This window comes from Oryzias latipes, chromosome 19, assembly GCF_053564925.1.
Source record: "Oryzias latipes strain Hd-rR chromosome 19, Olatipes_Hd-rR_3.1".
NCBI classification, from domain to species: Eukaryota; Metazoa; Chordata; class Actinopteri; order Beloniformes; family Adrianichthyidae; genus Oryzias; species Oryzias latipes.
Genome location: NC_136255.1, coordinates 28,599,350 through 28,618,390, shown reverse-complemented (window position 1 = coordinate 28,618,390; position 19,041 = coordinate 28,599,350). Strand labels below are relative to the sequence as shown.

Sequence of the window (19,041 nt, the reverse complement as noted above, 5' to 3'; positions counted from 1 at the left end):
TGTTAAACCGCTTGCTGTTCACTTTTCTCATTTTGCTAAATAAATCACTTCTCTTTACCCAAACACCGCTAGCCTTAGCTTAGAACCTAGCATGGCCACCACTCCTTCCGCCTTTCCCCCTTTCTCCTGCTCCATGTGCCATATGTTTAGTGAGGATCCTGCCTCCTTTAGTGAAGGTAGCGGTAGGTGTGTTAAGTGTAGTCTTGTGTTAGACTTGGAGGCCAGGCTGGAGCAGTTAGAAGCGCGGCTCCGCACAGTGGAAGCTAAGCCGGCTAGCCAGGTCGTTACTCATAGCGTGGGCCGCGCTACCAGGGCTAACTTAGTTAGCACCCCAGCGCCCTCCCAGCAACCGGGAAATACACAGGGGTTTGCACCGGTTGGGAGGAAACATAGTGCTAAACGCAAAAACTCTCAAGAAGAACCCTCAACTCTGGTTATCGGCTCCTCTGAAGTTAGACACGTGGAGCTCCCAGCGACCCCTGCCGAACTTAGTCAGTGATGTAATGTAAGGCAAGGCAAGGCAAGGCAAGTTTATTTGTATAGCAGAATTCGTACACAAAGTAATTCAAGGTGCTTCTCAAAACAGAAAAATGCATTAAAATCACAATACATCATAGAAATAATCAACGTAAAATTTATTCTAAAAGAAAAGAAAAATTTGAAAATTGATTTAATAATAAAGGAAGGAAAGGAAAGAAAAGTGCAGATAGGACCTTTCAGTCATATACACGGCTGAACAGAAATGTTTTAAGTCTAGATTTGAACATGAACACAGAAGAGGCCTGTCTTACGACTTCAGGGAGGCTGTTCCAGATCTTAGCTGCAGAATATTGAAACGCTGATTCCCCTTGTTTAGTTCTGACTCTGGGAATCAACAGGAGGCCAGCCCCTGTGGTCCTCAGAGTACGAAATGGTTCATATGGCACTAACATGTCAGAGATGTACTTTGGTGCTCGGCCATGGAGAGACTTGTACACAAGCAGAGCTGCTTTGAAGTCTATTCTTTGAGGTACAGGGAGCCAGTGCAGAGACCTGAGTACAGGACTAATGTGATCATACTTCCTGGTTCTGGTCAGGACTCGAGCAGCAGCATTCTGGATGTACTGAAGCTGTTTTACAGCTCGTTTGGAGAGGCCGGTGAGCAGGCCGTTACAGTAGTCTAACCTACTGGAGACAAATGCATGAATAAGTATCTCTAGGTCTGGCTTTGACACTATGTTTTTGATTTTGGCAATGTTTTTCAGATGGTAATATGCCGCTGATGTTTGTGACGGTGTGGCACCGTCAGATGACGAGGGGGACCACACCGTGTTTTATTGTTTGTGCATTCATGTATTTTATGTTCTGAAATTACTACCTGTGATGCCACCTGGCAGCTAATGAGGAGCAACGCCCAATAGGCGTGGCTTAGCGTTCAAAAGGGAGCACCACAGGTAGTGAAAGGAGGAGTGAGACAGAGGTGCCATGCGCTGGTGCGGCCCTGCGTGTAGCAACTGTGGTGCTTACTGTCCTGAATAAAGACAGAACCTCCTCACCTTGACTCCTCTGCATCCTTTGCATGGCTGTTAAAGTTCAGGTCAGAGTCCATGATTACCCCTAGATTTCTGACTTGATTTGAGGGTTTAAGAGACAGAGAATGAAGGTAGCTGCTGACACTTTCTCTTTGTTTCTGTGGGCCAAAAATAATAATTTCGGTCTTGTTTGAGTTTAGCTTGAGAAAGTTGTTCTGCATCCACGCACTGATCTGTTGGAGGCAGTGACTGAGTGAATCCACCAGCCCATATTCACCTGTTGTCAGTGACACATAGATCTGAGTATCATCTGCATAGTTGTGATAAGAAATGTTATTACTGTGTATTAACTGCCCTGGTGGCAGCATGTAGAGGTTGAACAGAAGGGGTCCCAGGATCGATCCCTGGGGCACACCACAAGTCAAGGCCATGTAGTCTGAGACACAACTCCCAATTTCAACAAAATATTTCCTGTCTTCTAGATAAGACTTGAGCCAACTTAGGGCAGATCCAGAGATGTCAACCCAGTCTTGGAGTCTGTGCAAAAGGATCGCATGATCAACAGTATCAAAGGCAGCACTCAGGTCTAGCAGGATTAAGACAGAGACTTTGCCATCATCAGTGTTCAGGCGGATGTCGTTGGTTACCTTGATAAGAGCAGTTTCTGTGCTATGATGGGGTCTAAAACCTGACTGGAAAACATCAAATGAATTGTTTAATAAGAGAAAGTCAGTAAGCTGTTGGTAGACAACTTTTTCAAGGACTTTCCCTAAAAATAGCAGATTAGAGATAGGTCTGTAATTATTCAGTACAGTGGGATCAAGACCGCTCTTCTTCAGGAGAGGTTTAATGACTGCAGTTTTTAAGGCCTCTGGAAATATTCCAGATTGAAGAGAGACATGTTAACTATTTGAGTAATTGATGGCAACACACTGTTCCGGACAGACTTTAGAAATCTAGTGGGTAACACATCAAGGCAGCATGTAGACGAGCTCAGACGGGTGATGGTATCTTGGACAGTTTGGTCAGTGACAGGTACAAAGTGAGTCAGCTTAGAGTGAGTAGGTGGCCGTTGGATAGTTATATGTGTTGTGGAGTTGATGGCTTTTTTAATGACCTGAACCTTGTCATTAAAAAATACAGCAAACTCATTACATTTAGGTGTGCAAACCAGTTCTATTGGTAGCTGGGTTGGAGGGTTAGTTAATCTATTTACTATTCTGAACAGGACACGAGAGTTGCTGCTGCAACTTCAAATGATTTCAGAGAAGTACCTTTCCCTTGTTCTGCATAAGATCTGGTTGTAAGCGTACAACTTCCCTTTATACATTCCATAATGAACCTGGAGTTTTGACTTGCGCCCCTTTCGCTCAGCTCTGCGGAACTGTTGTTTCTGTGCCCTGACTAGATCATCTTTCCTCCAGGGAGCTTTCTGTCTATGTTTTCTCAATTTAACCTTCATAGGGGCTGTAGGTGCCATGAAGTAAGTGTGGTCTTTCTTATGGTGAATTGAACATATATTTGTTTTAATTAAAGGCCATTGAGTAGGCAATCAGCTGGTGGGTCACATGGTTGTGGGCGGTGACATTAATTGACTATAACTCACCTGTGGTTTTTTACCTGTGTAAGATGGAAGGGGGGGTAAGCTGGGTTGCCGTATTTTTTGTTGACCGCTTCATACGCTTTATGCGCTTCATACGCTTTAAGGCCCGTACACACCGGGACGAATATTCGCCAGGCGTTATTCGCCAGCGTTTTTCGCCACGTTTTTTGTGTTCACACCCAGGCGATTTTCGCTGACGATGAGTGGAGTGAACATGCAATTTCATTCCCTGACATTAGATGGCGCTTAATGTAAAACAGAAATACTCCTGTACACAAGGTGGCGCTGCGCAACTTTACGCTTCTTAAAGTCGCTTTTCACTCAGAAGAAGAGAGCAAGTATTTACGCGCTTGTCAGAATCAAACAAAGAAAACATGAATATTTCAAGCACCAGTAGCTCCAACTGGTGCTTGGTTCGGGGATATTTTAGAATGTCCATCATTATTGCTTCGCGGCTGTGTAGACGCTACTTGGCGTCTATCTTCTTCGCTGGTATGTGTGCTCAGCAAGGCAGTTTTCTGTTTGAGCGCCCCCAAGTTGTGTTTTACTGTAACTTCAGAAGCTCCAGACACGTGAGTAAAAGCGCCATTCTCATTGGTCGAGTAGATTTCGACGCGACGCGTCGAAAAAAAAAAACGAACCCAAGGCGTTTTTTTTTTTTTGACGCTTTAACGCGTGGCGTTTTTTCGCGTCGGTGTGCACACTCTCATTGGTGCCCTTTGTTTAGTCACGAGGCGTTAAACGTCGGCGAAAATCGCCGGCGAAATTCGTCCCGGTGTGAACAGGCCTTTATGCGCTTTATACGCTTTATACGCTTCTGTGCTTTTTTCTTGATTCCTTGTTTTTTCAATTTTTTTTATCATAATATTACAAGTGGATTTAATTACCTTCATTTTCCATTATTAAAACTACAAAAATTCAAACTTCGTTATGCTCTATTGTTTTTGAGCGCGTCATTCAAAACCCGGACCCACCCAGTGTGAGCCTCTCAGCAACTGTTTGGTTTTGTCGCTACAGGGGCAATGGAATCCAGAACATTCAAGATGCTAGAAGTAACAGAATTCAGCATTTCATCAACATTGGCACCAGAGGCGTTTTCAGGGTTTATATGTACAATGTACAGCCGCTTTTCAGCATTTAACCGCTGGCTTTCTAGATGGTGCCCAGAAAACGGCATTGGTTTTGTGGATAATTGGAGTGTGTTTTGGAGGAAGCCCGGTCTCATGCGGAGAGACGGTATCTATCTTACTCTGGACGGTGCCGCTCTTCTTTCTAGACACATAGACAATATCAGAGAATGGAAACAATCCAAGATTTCTTTTTAGTACTATTGCTAGATTAACTCGCAGTCAGAGCTCAGTAGAACCACATGTTCCTGTTTCTCTCAGCTCTGAGGATTTTCTTATATTTCTGATAGTAAAATCTCAAATATTAGAGATAAGTTGAATCAAGTTATTCCTACTATCAGCCCAGAGCAGCTGAAGCGGTAGAAATGGAGGCATCCATAGAAACCTCTGTAACATTAGACTGCTTCACTATTGTGGATCAAGTGGAAATAACATCAATTATTATGTCCTCCAAATCCTCAACGTGTCTGTTAGACCCAATTCCCACTAGACTTTTTAAAGAAACTTTTCCCCTAATTAATAATTCCATATTAACAATGATAAATACCTCTCTGGAAATGGGTTACGTGCCACAGTCTTTTAAATATGCAGTTCTTAGGGGGTTGGCGGGGGGTCCTGCTCGGGGGGGGGGGCAGCGGCGCTGGATGGGCCCATCTACACCTGGGGCTAGGATCAGACCTTCCCTGGCTCTGGGATGGGACGGGACAACCCTCTTGGGACCCCGGTCGCTCTGGGTGTCATCCGCTTCGGCTGCGGGGTCTGGGGTGGGGGGCTTTTCGGGGGGTGTTCTGGGGGGGGAGGGGGAGCCCACTTTTGGTAAGGGACATGGGGGGTTGACGGGTCGGGGTCTCCGCTGAGGCAATCGGCGGTTGCCCCGGCCGGTTGGCTGCCTCGGTCACGTCGAGGCCTGACCAGAGCTCTTCTAGGGCCGGCGTTTGGGGTGGGGGCCTGGACTTGTTTCAGGGGGGCGGCACTTTCTGGCTCCTCTCTGGGGTGGGTGGTGCTGGGCCTGGGGTGTTGGCGCCTCCGGGGATGGGGCCCCTGGGCTGGGTGGACCTGGCCCCTATGCTGGGGGGGGGGGGGGTGGGGGACAGCTGTTTCACCACCAGGGGACAGTCTACCAGCTGTCCCCAACTTACCCCCTTCCTCATATAACCTCATATTAGGGTGAGGGGGTGGGGAGTTTAGACTGCGATACGCCTGGGGGGGGAGCTACTTGGCAGTGGTCCCCCTCCTCCCATGGTTGCCGTATGGAGTGCCCCCCCCCCTCTTTCGGTTTTATTTGCACCTTAGACATGTAGGGCCCTTGGTAGAGGGGGGTGCTTGGACATCACTGCCAGCAAGCAGCAGATGTCCTCCTGGCACCCTACCCGCCAATTTTAACCGCACCTTAGACATTCAGGGCCCCTTGGTGGGGAGGGTGAGGGGACATCACTGTGAGTAATCAGGAGATGTCCCCTTAGTGCCCTACCCGCCAATTTTAACTGCACCCCCCTTAGTACACACACCCCTTCCCCCTCAAAATATACACTCCAACACATAACACACACACATGCACACACACACACCCCCAAAAACACACATACACGCACACACATTTTGCAAGGAAGGTGGGACCTAGGACCCTCTGTCCCCTGCCCCTTCCCTGGTGGGGGGTACAGGACCCTTGGCAACGGCGGCCGTGTCCCTTGGGTGCCGGTTTCCTGGGCCCGGTGGTGCTCTCTCAGTGCAGGGGGTTCACATTACACCTGAGCCTTTTGTTTTTTGGGTTCGGGTCCTTACCCCTAGGCGCTGTGCCCCGCCAAATTTTCAACTGTGGCCGAGCCTGGTTGGACCATGCTTACAACACCCCTTGTGGGCCCCTTTTTCCCCGGGGTGCCCCCCTCCTGGGCAGGGGCGGCGGGCCCCTGCCTTGCTCCTCCCTGGACCAACCCTGGGCCGCGTGGGTGGCTGTCGGGTGGGTGGCTGCCTGGAGTACGGAGCGGGTCTCCCTTGGGGGGTCCAGGCTCGTACCTGGCGTTGGGGCGGGGCGGGGGGGTGCCCGGAACTCCTGGGTGGTGATGGGGTGCTCGTCTGGGACTGTGGGCGCCCTTCTCCGGTGGGGCCCTGCGCTGGGCTCTTCCGGCGCGGCGGGGGGGCTGCTCTCCTGGTTGGGCTGGGGCGGCGCTCTCTTTCCCTCCGTGCCTCCCTGCTCTCTGGCTCTGGGGGCGTCGTTCCGGTCCGGCTGGTCCTGGCCTGGGTGGCGGATTGGGTCGCCTGTGGGGCGGTTGTTCCCTGCCTGCTCCCGTGTGGCGTTGGGGGGATCTGGCTGCCGCTGCTGCTGCGGCGGGGGTCTGGGTGTGGGGGTGGCTGGGCACTCTCCTTCCTTCTTTTCACATTCCACCATCCATTTTAGAAGAACATAAACACTCATCTGAGCACAGGTTTAGCTCACCTTTGCACTAATAGTTTGCATGATTGAATGACTGAAATATGTCACACTAGTTGGTTTTAAGGCATAAGTATGCGTGTGAACACTATCTGTTTTGTGTACATGTTGACATGTGGACATTTTTTGCGGCTAGCAGGTGTGTTGATAACATTTGAGTGTGTGCGTGGACAGGCCCCGCCCTTTTTGTACTACATTTGAACCTTGCCGTAATGATAAACAACCAGTAAACTTGTTGCCCTCAGAGGCCCTCGGCTCTCATCTGTCTGCCCAGCTGTTGGACAGGACAAGTTAGAAAAAAAATATATATGCAGTTGTTAAACCTCTTCTGAAAAAGCCCAGTTTGGATCCTAGCATCTTGGCCAACTATAGACCGATATCAAACCTCCCCTTTATTTCTAAAATCCTAGAAAGAGTTGTAGTTAAGCAGCTTTACTGCCACCTACAGGACAACAGCCACTTTGAAGACTTTCAGTCGGGGTTTAGACCTCACCACAGCACAGAAACTGCACTAGTTAGAGTCTCTAATGACTTGTTATTGGCCTCAGAAAAGGGAATACTTTCTATTCTGGTCCTGTTGGACCTCAGTGCAGCCTTTGACACTATCGACCACAGTATTTTACTCCATAGATTAGAGCAGGACATAGGGATCAGAGGATCTGCTCTCCAGTGGTTTAAATCCTATCTGTCTGATAGGTATCAGTTTGTTAATGTAAGTGGCCATTCCTCTCAGTGCACTCGAGTCAACTATGGAGTCCCACAGGGCTCAGTCTTGGGACCCATCCTGTTTAGGCATTATATGCTGCCCTTAGGAAACATAATCAGGAAACACAGCATTAATTTTCATTGTTATGCCGACGATACACAGTTGTATTTATCCATGAAGCCTGACCAGAATGACCAGATAGAGAAAATGAACGCCTGCATCAGAGACATCAAGACCTGGATGACAATTAATTACCTCCTCTTGAACCCAGAAAAAACTGAGGTCATTATACTTGGTCCTAAAAACCTCAGAGATGCTCTGTCTGATCAGATAGTCTCCCTGGATGGTATAAGTATAGCCCCCAATTCCACAGTTAGAAACCTTGGGGTTTTACTTGACCAGGATTTATCATTTAAGGCTCACATATCTCAGGCGTGCAGAACTGCCTTTTTTCACCTGCGGAATATCGCTAAGATCAGAAATCTACTTTCTAAGAGTGATGCTGAAAAACTCATCCATGCATTTAATACGTCGAGGCTGGATTACTGTAAGTCCTTGTTAGCAGCGTGGCCCAAGAGTTCCTTAAGAAGTCTCCAGCTTGTTCAGAACGCAGCAGCTAGATTGTTAGCTGGAACTAGCAGAAGAGATCACATCACTCCTGTGTTAGTTTCGCTCCATTGGCTCCCAGTTGATTCTAAAATCAAGTTCAAGATCTTCCTGTTAACCTAGAAGGCCTTACATGGAATGGCCCCGTCCTATATTAAGGACCTCATAGTCCCTTACCATCCAATCAGAACACTTCACTCACTAAATGCAGGACTGCTTGTGGTTCCTAGAATTAGTAAAAGTACGGTTGGAGGTAGAGCGTTTAGCCACCAAGCCCCTGTCTTATGGAATAAACTCCCAGCTCATGTAAGAGAGGCCGATTCAGTTTCTACATTCAAAGTTAGACTGAAAACATTCCTCTGTGGACAGGATTATTGTCATACTAGTTAGTATTCAGAGATTATTTAACTTAATGTTAATGTGTTTAAATTAAACTTAATAACAATAACTATTTGTTTTAAAAGGCTGCTAACCCTTCCTCTCCTCTATTCTTGATCATAATTTATCATTTAGTTCTCCATGCCTCTGTTTGGTGCAGTGCGATTCATGTATTGTCCCTCTTTTCCTCTCCCCTCCTGGGGAGTGGGAGTGCTTCCTGACTCCTGTTGGCTCATCCGTGCTCCAGTTCCTGACCGTTTACCTCGCCTTTGCTCCTGCTCCTACACCTGGCTGTGGATCCTGCCTCTGGCTCATCTCTGGCTCGTCTCTGCTCTGTACCTGACCGAGTACCTCGTCTCTGCTCCTGCTCCTACACCTGGCTGTGGTTCCTGTCTCCGGCTCTACTCGCGCCTTTGACTGTCCCCACAACCACGGCTGGATGAAGCTCGTCTGCTGGACTTTATATATGTAGTTGTAGGGTTAGATAAGTTAATTCTTCTCTAAGAGTTCTGGTAAATCGCCTGTCCGTCCTGGGGGAGGATCCCTCCTTCATGTGGGCACCCCTGAGGTTTCTTCATTTTTTTCTGGAATCCGTTTTTTTTAGGAGTTTTTCCTTACCGTGAAGGGGGGTCTAAGGGCAGGGATGCCAGTATAGCTTAGTCAGTTTGTTAGTTCATTTTAGTATTTTTCTATTGAACTCTTTGTATTCATGATCATTTTGAGTTTATGTTTCACTTCGAAGCCCATCGAGACGACTGTTGTTGTGATTTTGGGCTACAAATAAAATTGAATTGAATCAAATGGTAGATCTGACAGGTTGAACTTTCCACATAACGCCTGTTCCAAGTCTTACCATGAGTTGGTTTCTTGATTCTTTTTTAACCATTTTAAGATGTATTGAATCAGGAATCAGGAATCAGGAAACTTTAATGTCATTTTATCATGATAAAACGAAATTAGGCTCTCTGGTCCCGGGCCAGCCGTTTACATTCAGAGATAAATAAATATAATAACAATAATAATATCAATGTGATATCAGTCTGTTACGGAGTATTGCACAGAAGTATTTTTCATTTTTGCACAGTATGTTATGTTAAGCATTGCACAGCCCTGTGATATTGCACTTGGGAATTAGCTTGTTGTCAATGGAGAGGGGGGGGGGTGCAGTGATCAACCGGAGTTCAGCAGTCTGACTGCTATAGGAAAGAAACTGTTCCTCAGTCTGGTGGTCCTGCTCTTTATGCTCCTCAGTCTCCTTCCTGAAGGGAGCAGGGAGAACAGAGGGTGAGGGGTGGGTGGGGTCTTTCTGGATGCGGGGGGCCCGTTTCCTGCATCTGGTCGTGTAGATGTCAGTGGTGGACGGCAGGCTGCAGCCCACAGTCCTCTGTGCAGCTTTGGTCACTCGTTGCAGAGCTTTCCTCTCTGCCGCAGAGCAGCTGCCGTGCCACACCGTGATGCAGGAGGTCATGACGCTCTCCACCACACACCTGTAGAAGGAGGTCAGGACTGAGATCCCCATCCCAGCACGCCTGAGCCTCCTCAGAAAATACAGGCGCTGGTGTGCCTTCTTGACCAGGCAGGAGGTGTTGGTGCTCCAGGTAAGGTCGTTGGTGATGTGCACGCCCAGATACCTGAAGCTGGAAACCACTTCCACCGAGTCCCCTCCGATGTGAATGGGGGGAGGGGGGTATCTGTCCTTCCTGAAATCCACGATCGTCTCCTTGGTCTTCTTCCCATTGATGCAGAGTTTGTTGTCTCTGCACCAGCTCTCCAGATGTTCCACCTCCTGCTTGTAGTCGGACTCGTCGTTGTTAGAGATGCGTCCAACCACAGCTGTGTCATCCGCAAACTTCACAATCAGACAGCTGGGGTGACTCGCTGTGCAGTCGTGCGTGAGCACGGTGAACAATTGTATTGTATTGTAATCTATTGCAAGAAAGTAATTGTGGAAGTTAGGTAATTCTAATCCTCCACAGCTTTTTGCAGATTTTAAAGTTTTTAGACTAATTCTTGCAGGTTTATTGTTCCATAGAAAGCTTGATATGGATGAGTCTAATGTTTTGAACCATTTTAATGGCGGTTGTGTGGGAATCATTGAGAAGAGATAATTAACTTTGGGTAAGATTTTCATTTTAACCGTGGCTACCTTGCCCATAAGGGACAAAGGCAGGTTGGTCCAGCGTGTTAGATCGTCCTGTATGTTTTTCAGTAATGGGGTGTAGTTTAGCTGCACCAGTTCTGATAGTTTGGGGGAAAAATTGATACCTAGATATTTGATATTTCCTGATTTAACTGGTATTGTGAGTCTTTGCTCCGCATTACTGTTCAGTGGTAATAAAACAGACTTATTCCAATTAATGGAATAGTCTGATATGGAGGAGAATTCATTTATGATCATTGCTGTTTCATTTACAGAATGTAAATTCCTTAAAAACAGTAATATGTCATCTGCATAGAGACTAATTTTATGATGGCTGTGTTTGGTTTTAATTCCTTTAATGCTCTCATTCTGTCTTATTGCTGCAGCTAGAGGCTCAATGAATATAGCAAAAAGAGAAGGAGAGAGTGGGCAACCCTGTCTGGTTCCTCTTCCAAGAAAAAACCTGTTGGAAGTCTGTTTATTAGTTCTAACTGATGCATTGGGGTTATGATATAATATTTTGATCCAACTGACAAATGATTCTCCTAACCCAGACTTATGGAGGGCAGCGATGAGAAACTTCTAATTTACTCTATCAAAGGCTTTTTCAGCATCCAATGGTCATTTCCTGGTCTTTAATAGTGGCAAAGTCTATTATGTTAATGAGTCTGTGGACATTGTCATCCGAGTGTCTGCCTTTTGACGAAACCTGTTTGATCGAGGTGAATTATGTGAGGAGTGATGTTTTCTATTCTCTGTGCTAGTGCTTTGCAGATAATTTTAACATATGCATTGATTAAACTTCATGTTAGGTGGTAGTGATTGGCTATCATTGATAAATGTGACAGTTTCTCTATTTATTTTAAGCTGATTAGCTAGAAATTTGCCAGATCTATTAGAGTTTTCAAATCTTTCAAGTCGTAGCCTTTGTATCTGAAATTGTGTTTGTTTATTGATAATTGAATTCTAAGAAGGTTGCCCACTCTTTTTTAAAGAATTCAATAAATTCCTTGTCTTTTAACAGAGATGTATTAAACCTTCAGGTTGTGCCTGTGGATGAGGATATTCCCTCCGAATTATTAACGGAAACTGGTGCATGGTCACTGATAGTAATTGGATGAATGCTGGAACTTTTAATTTCTTTTAAAAGAGATTTACTGATTAATAAATAATCTAAACGAGAATGTGAATGATGAACTGGAGAAAAAAAGGTGAACCCTTTAGTGCTTGGATGACATGAGCGCCACGCGTCGCAGAGACCCAGATCATTCATGTACTGCTTTAGAATACTTGCAGACCGCCATGTACGCTGATTTGCTGCTGTGCTGAGTCTGTCAAGTTCAGGGTCCAGAATCAGATTAACATCTCCTCCTGTAATGATTGTGGAGTCAGAGTGAACCGAGAGTGAGGTGAAGAATCTGTGAAAGAAGGAAGAGTCGTCAACATTAGGGCCATAAACACTCGCTATACAAAAGTCCTTATTCTGAATGGATATATTAATGATTACAAATCTGCTTTCTGAGTCAGTAACTGTATCCTTATGAGTAAATTTGACGTTTTTATTAGTCAAAACAGCAACTCCTCTTTGTTTGGAGTTGTAACTAGCAGAATACATGAATGTGAATTGTAAGCAGCACAGGAGATGATCAGATGATTTAGATAAATGGGCCTCCTGCAGCAGAACTATATCTGCTTTAAGATCATTCAGGTGGGTTAACACTTTAAGCCTTTTTGACCCACAGCCAAGTCCACGCACATTCCAGCTAACGATGTTAAGACTGTTCATAACTACTCTAATTGTGAGAGTTCAAGGCTAAATAGTGCGTGTGCCAGTCCGTGCGCACGTGCCCGCTGTGCGTGCCTGCTGCACCGAGAAGCGCTGTGCGTTGTGGGTGAACGTTTCCTGGCTGTGAGCTGCATGTTGCTTGCGTCCTGTGTGAGGCTAAGTGAGCTTTTCGCAGTTTATCAACGTGTGTGTGCGGGATCGCGTCTGCATGCCCGTGTGCACGCTAGTATGCGCGCACGCCCGTTCCATGCATAAATAAATACTCACCTTGGATGCGTTTACCTAATTTACATACGAGGAAAGGGGACCGGGGGGGGGACAAGAGAAAAGAGAGAGGAAAAGAGAAAGAACAAACAACAAAAACATGAATGTGAGAGGGGAAGAAAACAGTTTTCATCAGACTGAGAGGTGTGGATTATTGATGATCCGATTATTTCCTATTCAATTAAATAAGTGTGCGGGTTTCTTCTGGGCAGTGCAGGTGTCAGTGCGCCTCTGAAAGCTTTCAGAACAGCCAGGGGGTGATCTCTGGTTCCCGGATTAGCCAGCCGTCCACGTTTAGAATGATCATTTCTTTATTAGTGTGCAAACCAACTAAATAAACAAGGGATCAAATACTTTTTACTTTCACTGTACGTACACGTATGTGTGTATATAACCAAACATGATGTACACATGTGTGTGTGCACATCACCTGTTTGATGATTACTGTGATGTTGGCGGTCCGGACACATGTTGTATCCTCCCCCCACGCTAACTGAGATCAGAGCTGATGTTCTGGTGTTCTGTTCGGCGTTTGGGGTTCCAAAGATGTTTCCTGTAGCCTGGAGGCTCAGAGGAATGTTCGTGGATTTATGGAAAGTTCCCATGGTGACCTGAGGAGCGGGTCATGTGACCTCAAACCCCCCAGACTTTTCTTTGGATAACTTTTTTGAACAGTCACTATCTTTCTAAAGCTGATGAACAGATTTCTTTAGCATTTTATTTCTCACTGAAGTTTTGTAGTTCTTCTCTGAACATGTAAAGTTGGAGGAGTTTATTTTTCATGTTTAGTCCCCCCCCCACGTACACACGTTCCTTCCCGTAATGGGGGGTTTGTTTAATGTCGATGCCCTCTCTTATCAGAATGTCAACAGTTGTCACGGGTGCAGCATGAACTTTACTCACATCCACCCGAGTGGTCATTGAAGCTTGATTTCTAGGAGCAAACGGTCGTAGCTGCTGCATCTCCTGCTACTCTGGGACTTTTCCAAAGATGGGGGACACCGTGTCTTTGCCTGCAGAGCAGCGGCAGCAGGAACTGAACCTCTACGCCGATGCACTCTTTACTTCAGCCGAATGGAAAGGCTTTGACATCGACCAGTAAGTTCAACCGGTCCAAAGACCTTCTCCGGTTCTGTTGTTTTGGATTTGAAGGTGTGAATTTCCCGCAGGTCTCTGCAGAAATTCTCAGGGTTGGATGCAACAGCGCAGCTGGACGCCTACAGAGACTACATCATCCAGGGACAAGACCTGATCTACGGTGCGAACACCCTGGAGAAGCTGGGGTCTACTCTGGGCGGACTCACCCCCATAGCAAACGCCCTGGGGCCACTGGCGCTCTGCCTTTCTATGTTACTGGAGATCATCGGCATGTCCATGGGCAAGAACGCCATGGGCACGGCTCAAATGCTGCGGCGGGTGTTTGCAGAGGAGAAGGCCAGTGAGGTGAGGAGATCAGCAGGACGGAGACAACCAAGAAAGACGGAAATGTTCAGAAAAGTTCTGAAACTTCACCCTCAAACTCTCTTTTGGTGTCTTCAGGTACGAGATCTGATGGACGAGTACCTGAAACGTCTGCAGATCAACCTGAGGAACCCAGAGCTTCAGCTGGCCGACACCCGCCGCCTGGAGGCAGAACTGAGCACCCAGCTGACACGGTTGCAGGTGCAAATCCATAAAACTGAACTTAGAGCTGAAGTCCCTCAGGAAAGAAAGACAGATGATCGGATGACAAACCAAATCAGTTTTCACTTTTATTGTTCCAAGAGAGAGGAAGTTTACTCCGTCATGAATTGACAGGTGACCATAGACAGATAACGACAGACAGGTTATACTAAACAGGTGTCGACAGAAAGATGAGTAAAGACAGATGACAATAGACAGATTAAAAAACAGAAAGGGGGAAAATAGACAGGTGAGGATAGACAGGTGAAGATAGACAGATGGCGAAAAAAAAGTGACCATAGATAGGTTACCATAGATAGGTGACAACAGACAGGTGGCGATAGACAGGACACGACAGACGGGTGACGATAAACAGGTGACAACAGATAGGTGACAACAGACAGGAAATGATAGATGACCTTCGACAGGTGACAACAGACAGGTGGCGATAGACAAATGACACTACACAGGTGACGATAGGCATGTAACCATAGACAGGTGATGATAGACATGTCATGAAAGACAGGTGACAGACAGGTCACAACAGAAAGTTGACAACAGACAGGTGATAACAGACAGATGACAAGAGACGGGTGATAACAGACAGGGGAAGATAGACAGGTGTCGTTCCTGCAGTCTCTTCAGGTGAGACTTGTGTGTTCTTTGCTTCAGAACTCCATGGTGGTTGACGGACACATGAGCACTCGCTTCCTGAAGCAGTGGGTGAACGGAGCCGCCTTCCACACACAGATGCTGATCCACGAGGCTCGTCTGGAAGGGTCGGCAGGGGTCAAGGCCACTCATGCAGCCGCCGTTTACCATCAACAAATGAACTTCCTGTTGGAGAAATACAAGGCCTACCTGCAGACGGTGGTCACGGTCCACGGTGACAGGGGCCCTTCTGGGTACTATGTCGTTCGGCAAAGGGACAGTGTATGTGCAGTAGATTACGGAGAAGGTCCATCTTGGAAAATACAAGTCGGGTTCTTCAAAGCCAAAGAGTCGTACTGCGTAAAAACCCCAGAGTTCATAGAGACGCTGTTTCAAAGACCCGAGATCGCTTGGGCTAAAACGTACTTCTCTGACCTGCAAGCAAATATTCCATCTCTGGTCCAACTACGAAACAACTTTGTTATCGACACTGGAGGCCGCCAAAAGTTTTAACAAACAATGTTAAACTAAAAATGAAAAAAGAAAAATCAACAATCTCAATTTCAAGAGAACCTTTTAATGACATAAATATTCAACTGTTCTTAGAAAAGCAGCAAATCAGGTTTCAACATTTGCCTGTTGAAAGTTAATAAGATGTTTAGCTAGGTCTGTAGGCGTCAAGAAATGATTGGTGGTTGATGAAAGTTCAAGATCAGTAAGAAGAAAAATCTTTAGTCAGTCCCTTGTATTCCCTTAAAAACAATGATTTCAAGTATTCTACAGTCATGAAACTGTCGGCAGAAGGTAGCTTCAGTTTCTGTTAATCACTCAACAGTCGTCTCATTTGGTTCACTCTTAAAAGACGCTGAAAGATTGGCCGTCGTCATGGCAACGTCAGCCCAGTCCCACATCGAGTGACATCATGACGATGAAGCCCAGGATGGCGGTCCAGGACGCCAGCCGCCCGTTTCCACTGGCAAATAAAAACAAAGAAAGGCTGAAATCATCCCCCTCTTCCATCTAAAGTACTGGTTAATCTAATCTTCTGGTTTGACTTTCTGACTGATGGTTTCTTAAACCCTTAAACCATCATCATGTCCCTCAGCGGCTTTAGAACAATCTTTTCAAACCGTGTGACCAAACAGTCTTCTTGCTTTCATGATGTGAGATAGGCTGATGGACCTTCTAGTAAAATGGAAATGAAATAAATAAATTATGATGATGATGATGAATGGGACTTTTGTTTCACTCAAACGTTCAGCAGTTTGATCTCTTTTACCCCCCTTCCCCTGAAAGACGCCCATTTTTTGGACTCACCTGACTTGAGCCTCCGGTATGATGTCATCCACAACTACGTAGACCATGGCCCCAGCAGCGAACGCCAGCGCGTATGGCAGCAGAGGCTCTGCCAGGACCACGGCAAAGGCGCCCAGCAACCCAGCCACAGGTTCGACCATGCCGCTGAGCTGCCCGTACCTGCAGGGGGAGGGGCTAAAATGAGCTCGCGGTCGCCCTCTAGTGAAGAGAGGTGAGGGTGCGTTATCCCACCAAAAGGCCCTCCAGGTTGAAACCCCGGATCCACGGAGGGGTAGGCTCACCGCTAAGCCTTCTGGGAAATTCTGGATACCGATGCCGATGGCCAAGTTCCTGAAACACAAAGGTCTGTTTCATCAACCCGGCCTGTTTTCTGTTCAAAGGTACCAATTGTTTTTTAATTAACCTTTAATTAACCACTGAGATTCAGAAAACTCTTTTTCAAGAGAGTCCTGGCCGAGAGGCAACAAGAAAACACAGTAGAAAATAATCTCTCTCTCAACTTGGATTGAAATTATTTAGGAGGGAGTTCTGTAAGTTTCTAGTCTTTCTGTAGCATATTCCATGAGGAGGGGTCCATGGAAAATTGAAATGGAACCGACAGCAGTCATTGGACCGCAGTCCGTATGAGTCCATTGTCCTCGTTGTCTTATTCTGAAAGCCGTTTAAATGTTTTATGGATTTTGTACTGAGGGGTGGGGTTAAGGTTAGGGGTTAGGATCCGGAGATTTGATTTTCTTTATGTACTGAAAACATTGAGTCTTTCTGAACAAACTGATTTTTGCAGGTCAGTAAAAACCTTATCATCAAACATAAAAACTAGGGCTGGGTTGATAAAATTGATCAGTCGATCTGAATCAATCCAAGCTTAATAAATCGATCATCGATCCATAAAAGTAGAGATTGATCTTTTATTTCTTTCCTCCCAACGCTACTCTGTCAGATTTGTTGAGATTAAGCTTCAAAACAATCGTGTACATCTGTAAAACTGCTAAACAGTTTCCTAAACCCAATCTGATGTTTCATGGAACATTACTAATATACTCTGATACGTCTACAGACATTTAACAAGAACAGCAGTAAAGCCAAAGTCTGCTAGCTTGATGCTAACGTGTAATAGAATTTCCCATAGGAAGGCTAATGCTAATGCTAGTTTAACCTAAACATACATGGATGACTAAATGAACAACTTTATAGACTCACAGGCAGGAATTTTCCAAACTCTTAAGGAAACATTTTTTAAAGTAACCATTTTTGAAACTATTTTTTTGAAACCACGTTCTATGCTCCAATCTTCTGGAATAACGTGTAATGCTATAGCGCCAGCTCCACCTAGTGGCCAAACTGAAACGCCTCCAGGAGGCAGAACAGTTAGTTTTGTAATATGATAGTTTAGAACTTTTATAATGTTATTGATCTGCATTCTTGTTGGAGTTATCCCTCTGGAGAAACCATGTAACACTTGATGGTGTTAACAATCTCACTGGTTTATTATTTCACTAAGAATATTGACAGTGCTGAACTGTATCAGATCAATATCTTCTAAACACATGTTGTTGTTGTTGTATTTCTATAAAACTATGTCTAAATGTGTAAACTGAGTAAATTCTAAATTAAATTGAGCAGATCAAAAGGATCATGAATCAATCAAAGCTCTAGTGAATGGAATTGATTCTGGAAATGATTGATGATACCCCGCCAAGTAGAAACAGGAAGTTTGTAACAATCGTGAAACTCTGGGAGATTCACAGACGTCCATCTGCTGTCCATCTGGACGTCTGCTCATGGGAGAACCAGACACCTCCTCCAGATACAATTTCATGCTCTTACTTTATTCAATGTTCTTTAAAAGTTCTATTTTTATTGTCACACCTCTTGATTTAGAATAAAGAAATATTTGAATGAGGTGAGGATAGACAGGTCTGAGTTATTTAGGGGTAGGATCTAGAACTCACTGGGAAACAGTTCCTCACATCTGCAGGAACCCTAAACAGCCACTGGATGGCAGCAGAACAGTTCTACAGGGGACACTGCTGCTTCTGTTGTTTCCATGGCAACTATTAGAGCTGGAGTTTGATTCTCACCTTTGAACATCTTCTGCTTTCCATAAAGACACTGATGTGAGTTTACTGAACACCAGAGAACCCTGGACTGCAGACTGACAGACTATGTTTAACAAAAATAATCATGTCATACTTGAAGGTTCTTCTGGATCTTTCATTTGCAATCAGTGCAAACACTAAAGTTTCTGGAAGACCCACAATCATTCTGCTCAGAACCAGCCAAACACCAAGAAGGAGCTCAGACGCATTTTACTTTCAAGTCAGAATCTGGGAAGCTTGATCACAGCCAGGAACCATTCAGTGGTGCAACCCTCACCCTAAAGGCTGAGCATCCACCATAGACACACAGAACCAGTTCAGGATCTTTGGTGTGACCCGCCTGTAGAGTCCAAACTCCCAGTTTTAAAGTCCCACTCCAAACCTTTCTGATCCATTTCCAAAGCAATCCCAGTGGTCTTTTAATCCTGATGATGCCGTTTTAAGCCAAAATCTAAGAATCTGAGTCGTTTTCTAGGACATAGTTTCTGCAGAGCGGCAGGAGTTCTGAGTTGTGGACGGGACCTTTAACAGAGAGCAAGTCCGCCCCCATTTCCCATCATCCCTATGTTTACACTCTCACCCGCTAGCTTACAGCCTCTCACAACTAGGTGGATGCATCAGGATGGGGCGGAGCAGGGAAACTTTGGCCCCGCCCATTTCAGTTGCAGTGTCACAAATGTGAGCTTTATCCAATGGCAGTTTTTGGTCTGCTCCTGATTCACAGCGAGTTGAATAAAGAAATCCTCAGAAATGCAGATTTAAT

General features: G+C 45.7%; 2 protein-coding genes across 5 annotated transcripts in view; one reads left to right on the top strand and one right to left on the bottom strand.

The window, feature by feature from the left end:
* Positions 1-13,449: 13,449 nt before the first annotated feature.
* On the top strand, positions 13,450-16,094 carry LOC144988020 (uncharacterized). Its single transcript, XM_078938046.1, has 4 exons — positions 13,450-13,647; positions 13,719-13,992; positions 14,089-14,211; positions 14,884-16,094. The coding sequence occupies exons 1-4, from the start codon at positions 13,541-13,543 to the stop codon at positions 15,373-15,375; spliced, it is 996 nt and encodes a 331-aa protein (XP_078794172.1). The 5' UTR covers positions 13,450-13,540; the 3' UTR covers positions 15,376-16,094.
* Positions 15,420-19,041, bottom strand: part of slc39a11 (solute carrier family 39, member 11) — a 71,500-nt gene continuing 67,878 nt past the window's right edge. For all 4 annotated transcript variants that reach the window (XM_078938042.1, XM_078938045.1, XM_078938040.1 and 1 more), the window contains exons 8-10: positions 16,411-16,509; positions 16,180-16,338; positions 15,420-15,835 (exon numbers count right to left, since the gene is read on the bottom strand). In XM_078938042.1, the coding sequence (XP_078794168.1) occupies positions 15,757-15,835; positions 16,180-16,338; positions 16,411-16,509 (337 nt within the window). In that variant the 3' untranslated portion in view covers positions 15,420-15,756. The remainder of the gene's footprint in view (positions 15,836-16,179; positions 16,339-16,410; positions 16,510-19,041) is intronic.

Coding starts and splice junctions, on each gene's coding strand:
- LOC144988020 (XM_078938046.1), top strand. CDS start 13,541: ATGGGGGACACCGTGTCTTTGCCTGCAGAGCAGCGGCAGCAGGAACTG. Junction 13,648..13,718: donor AAAGGCTTTGACATCGACCA/GTAAGTTCAACC, acceptor AATTTCCCGCAG/GTCTCTGCAGAAATTCTCAG. Junction 13,993..14,088: donor CAGAGGAGAAGGCCAGTGAG/GTGAGGAGATCA, acceptor TGGTGTCTTCAG/GTACGAGATCTGATGGACGA.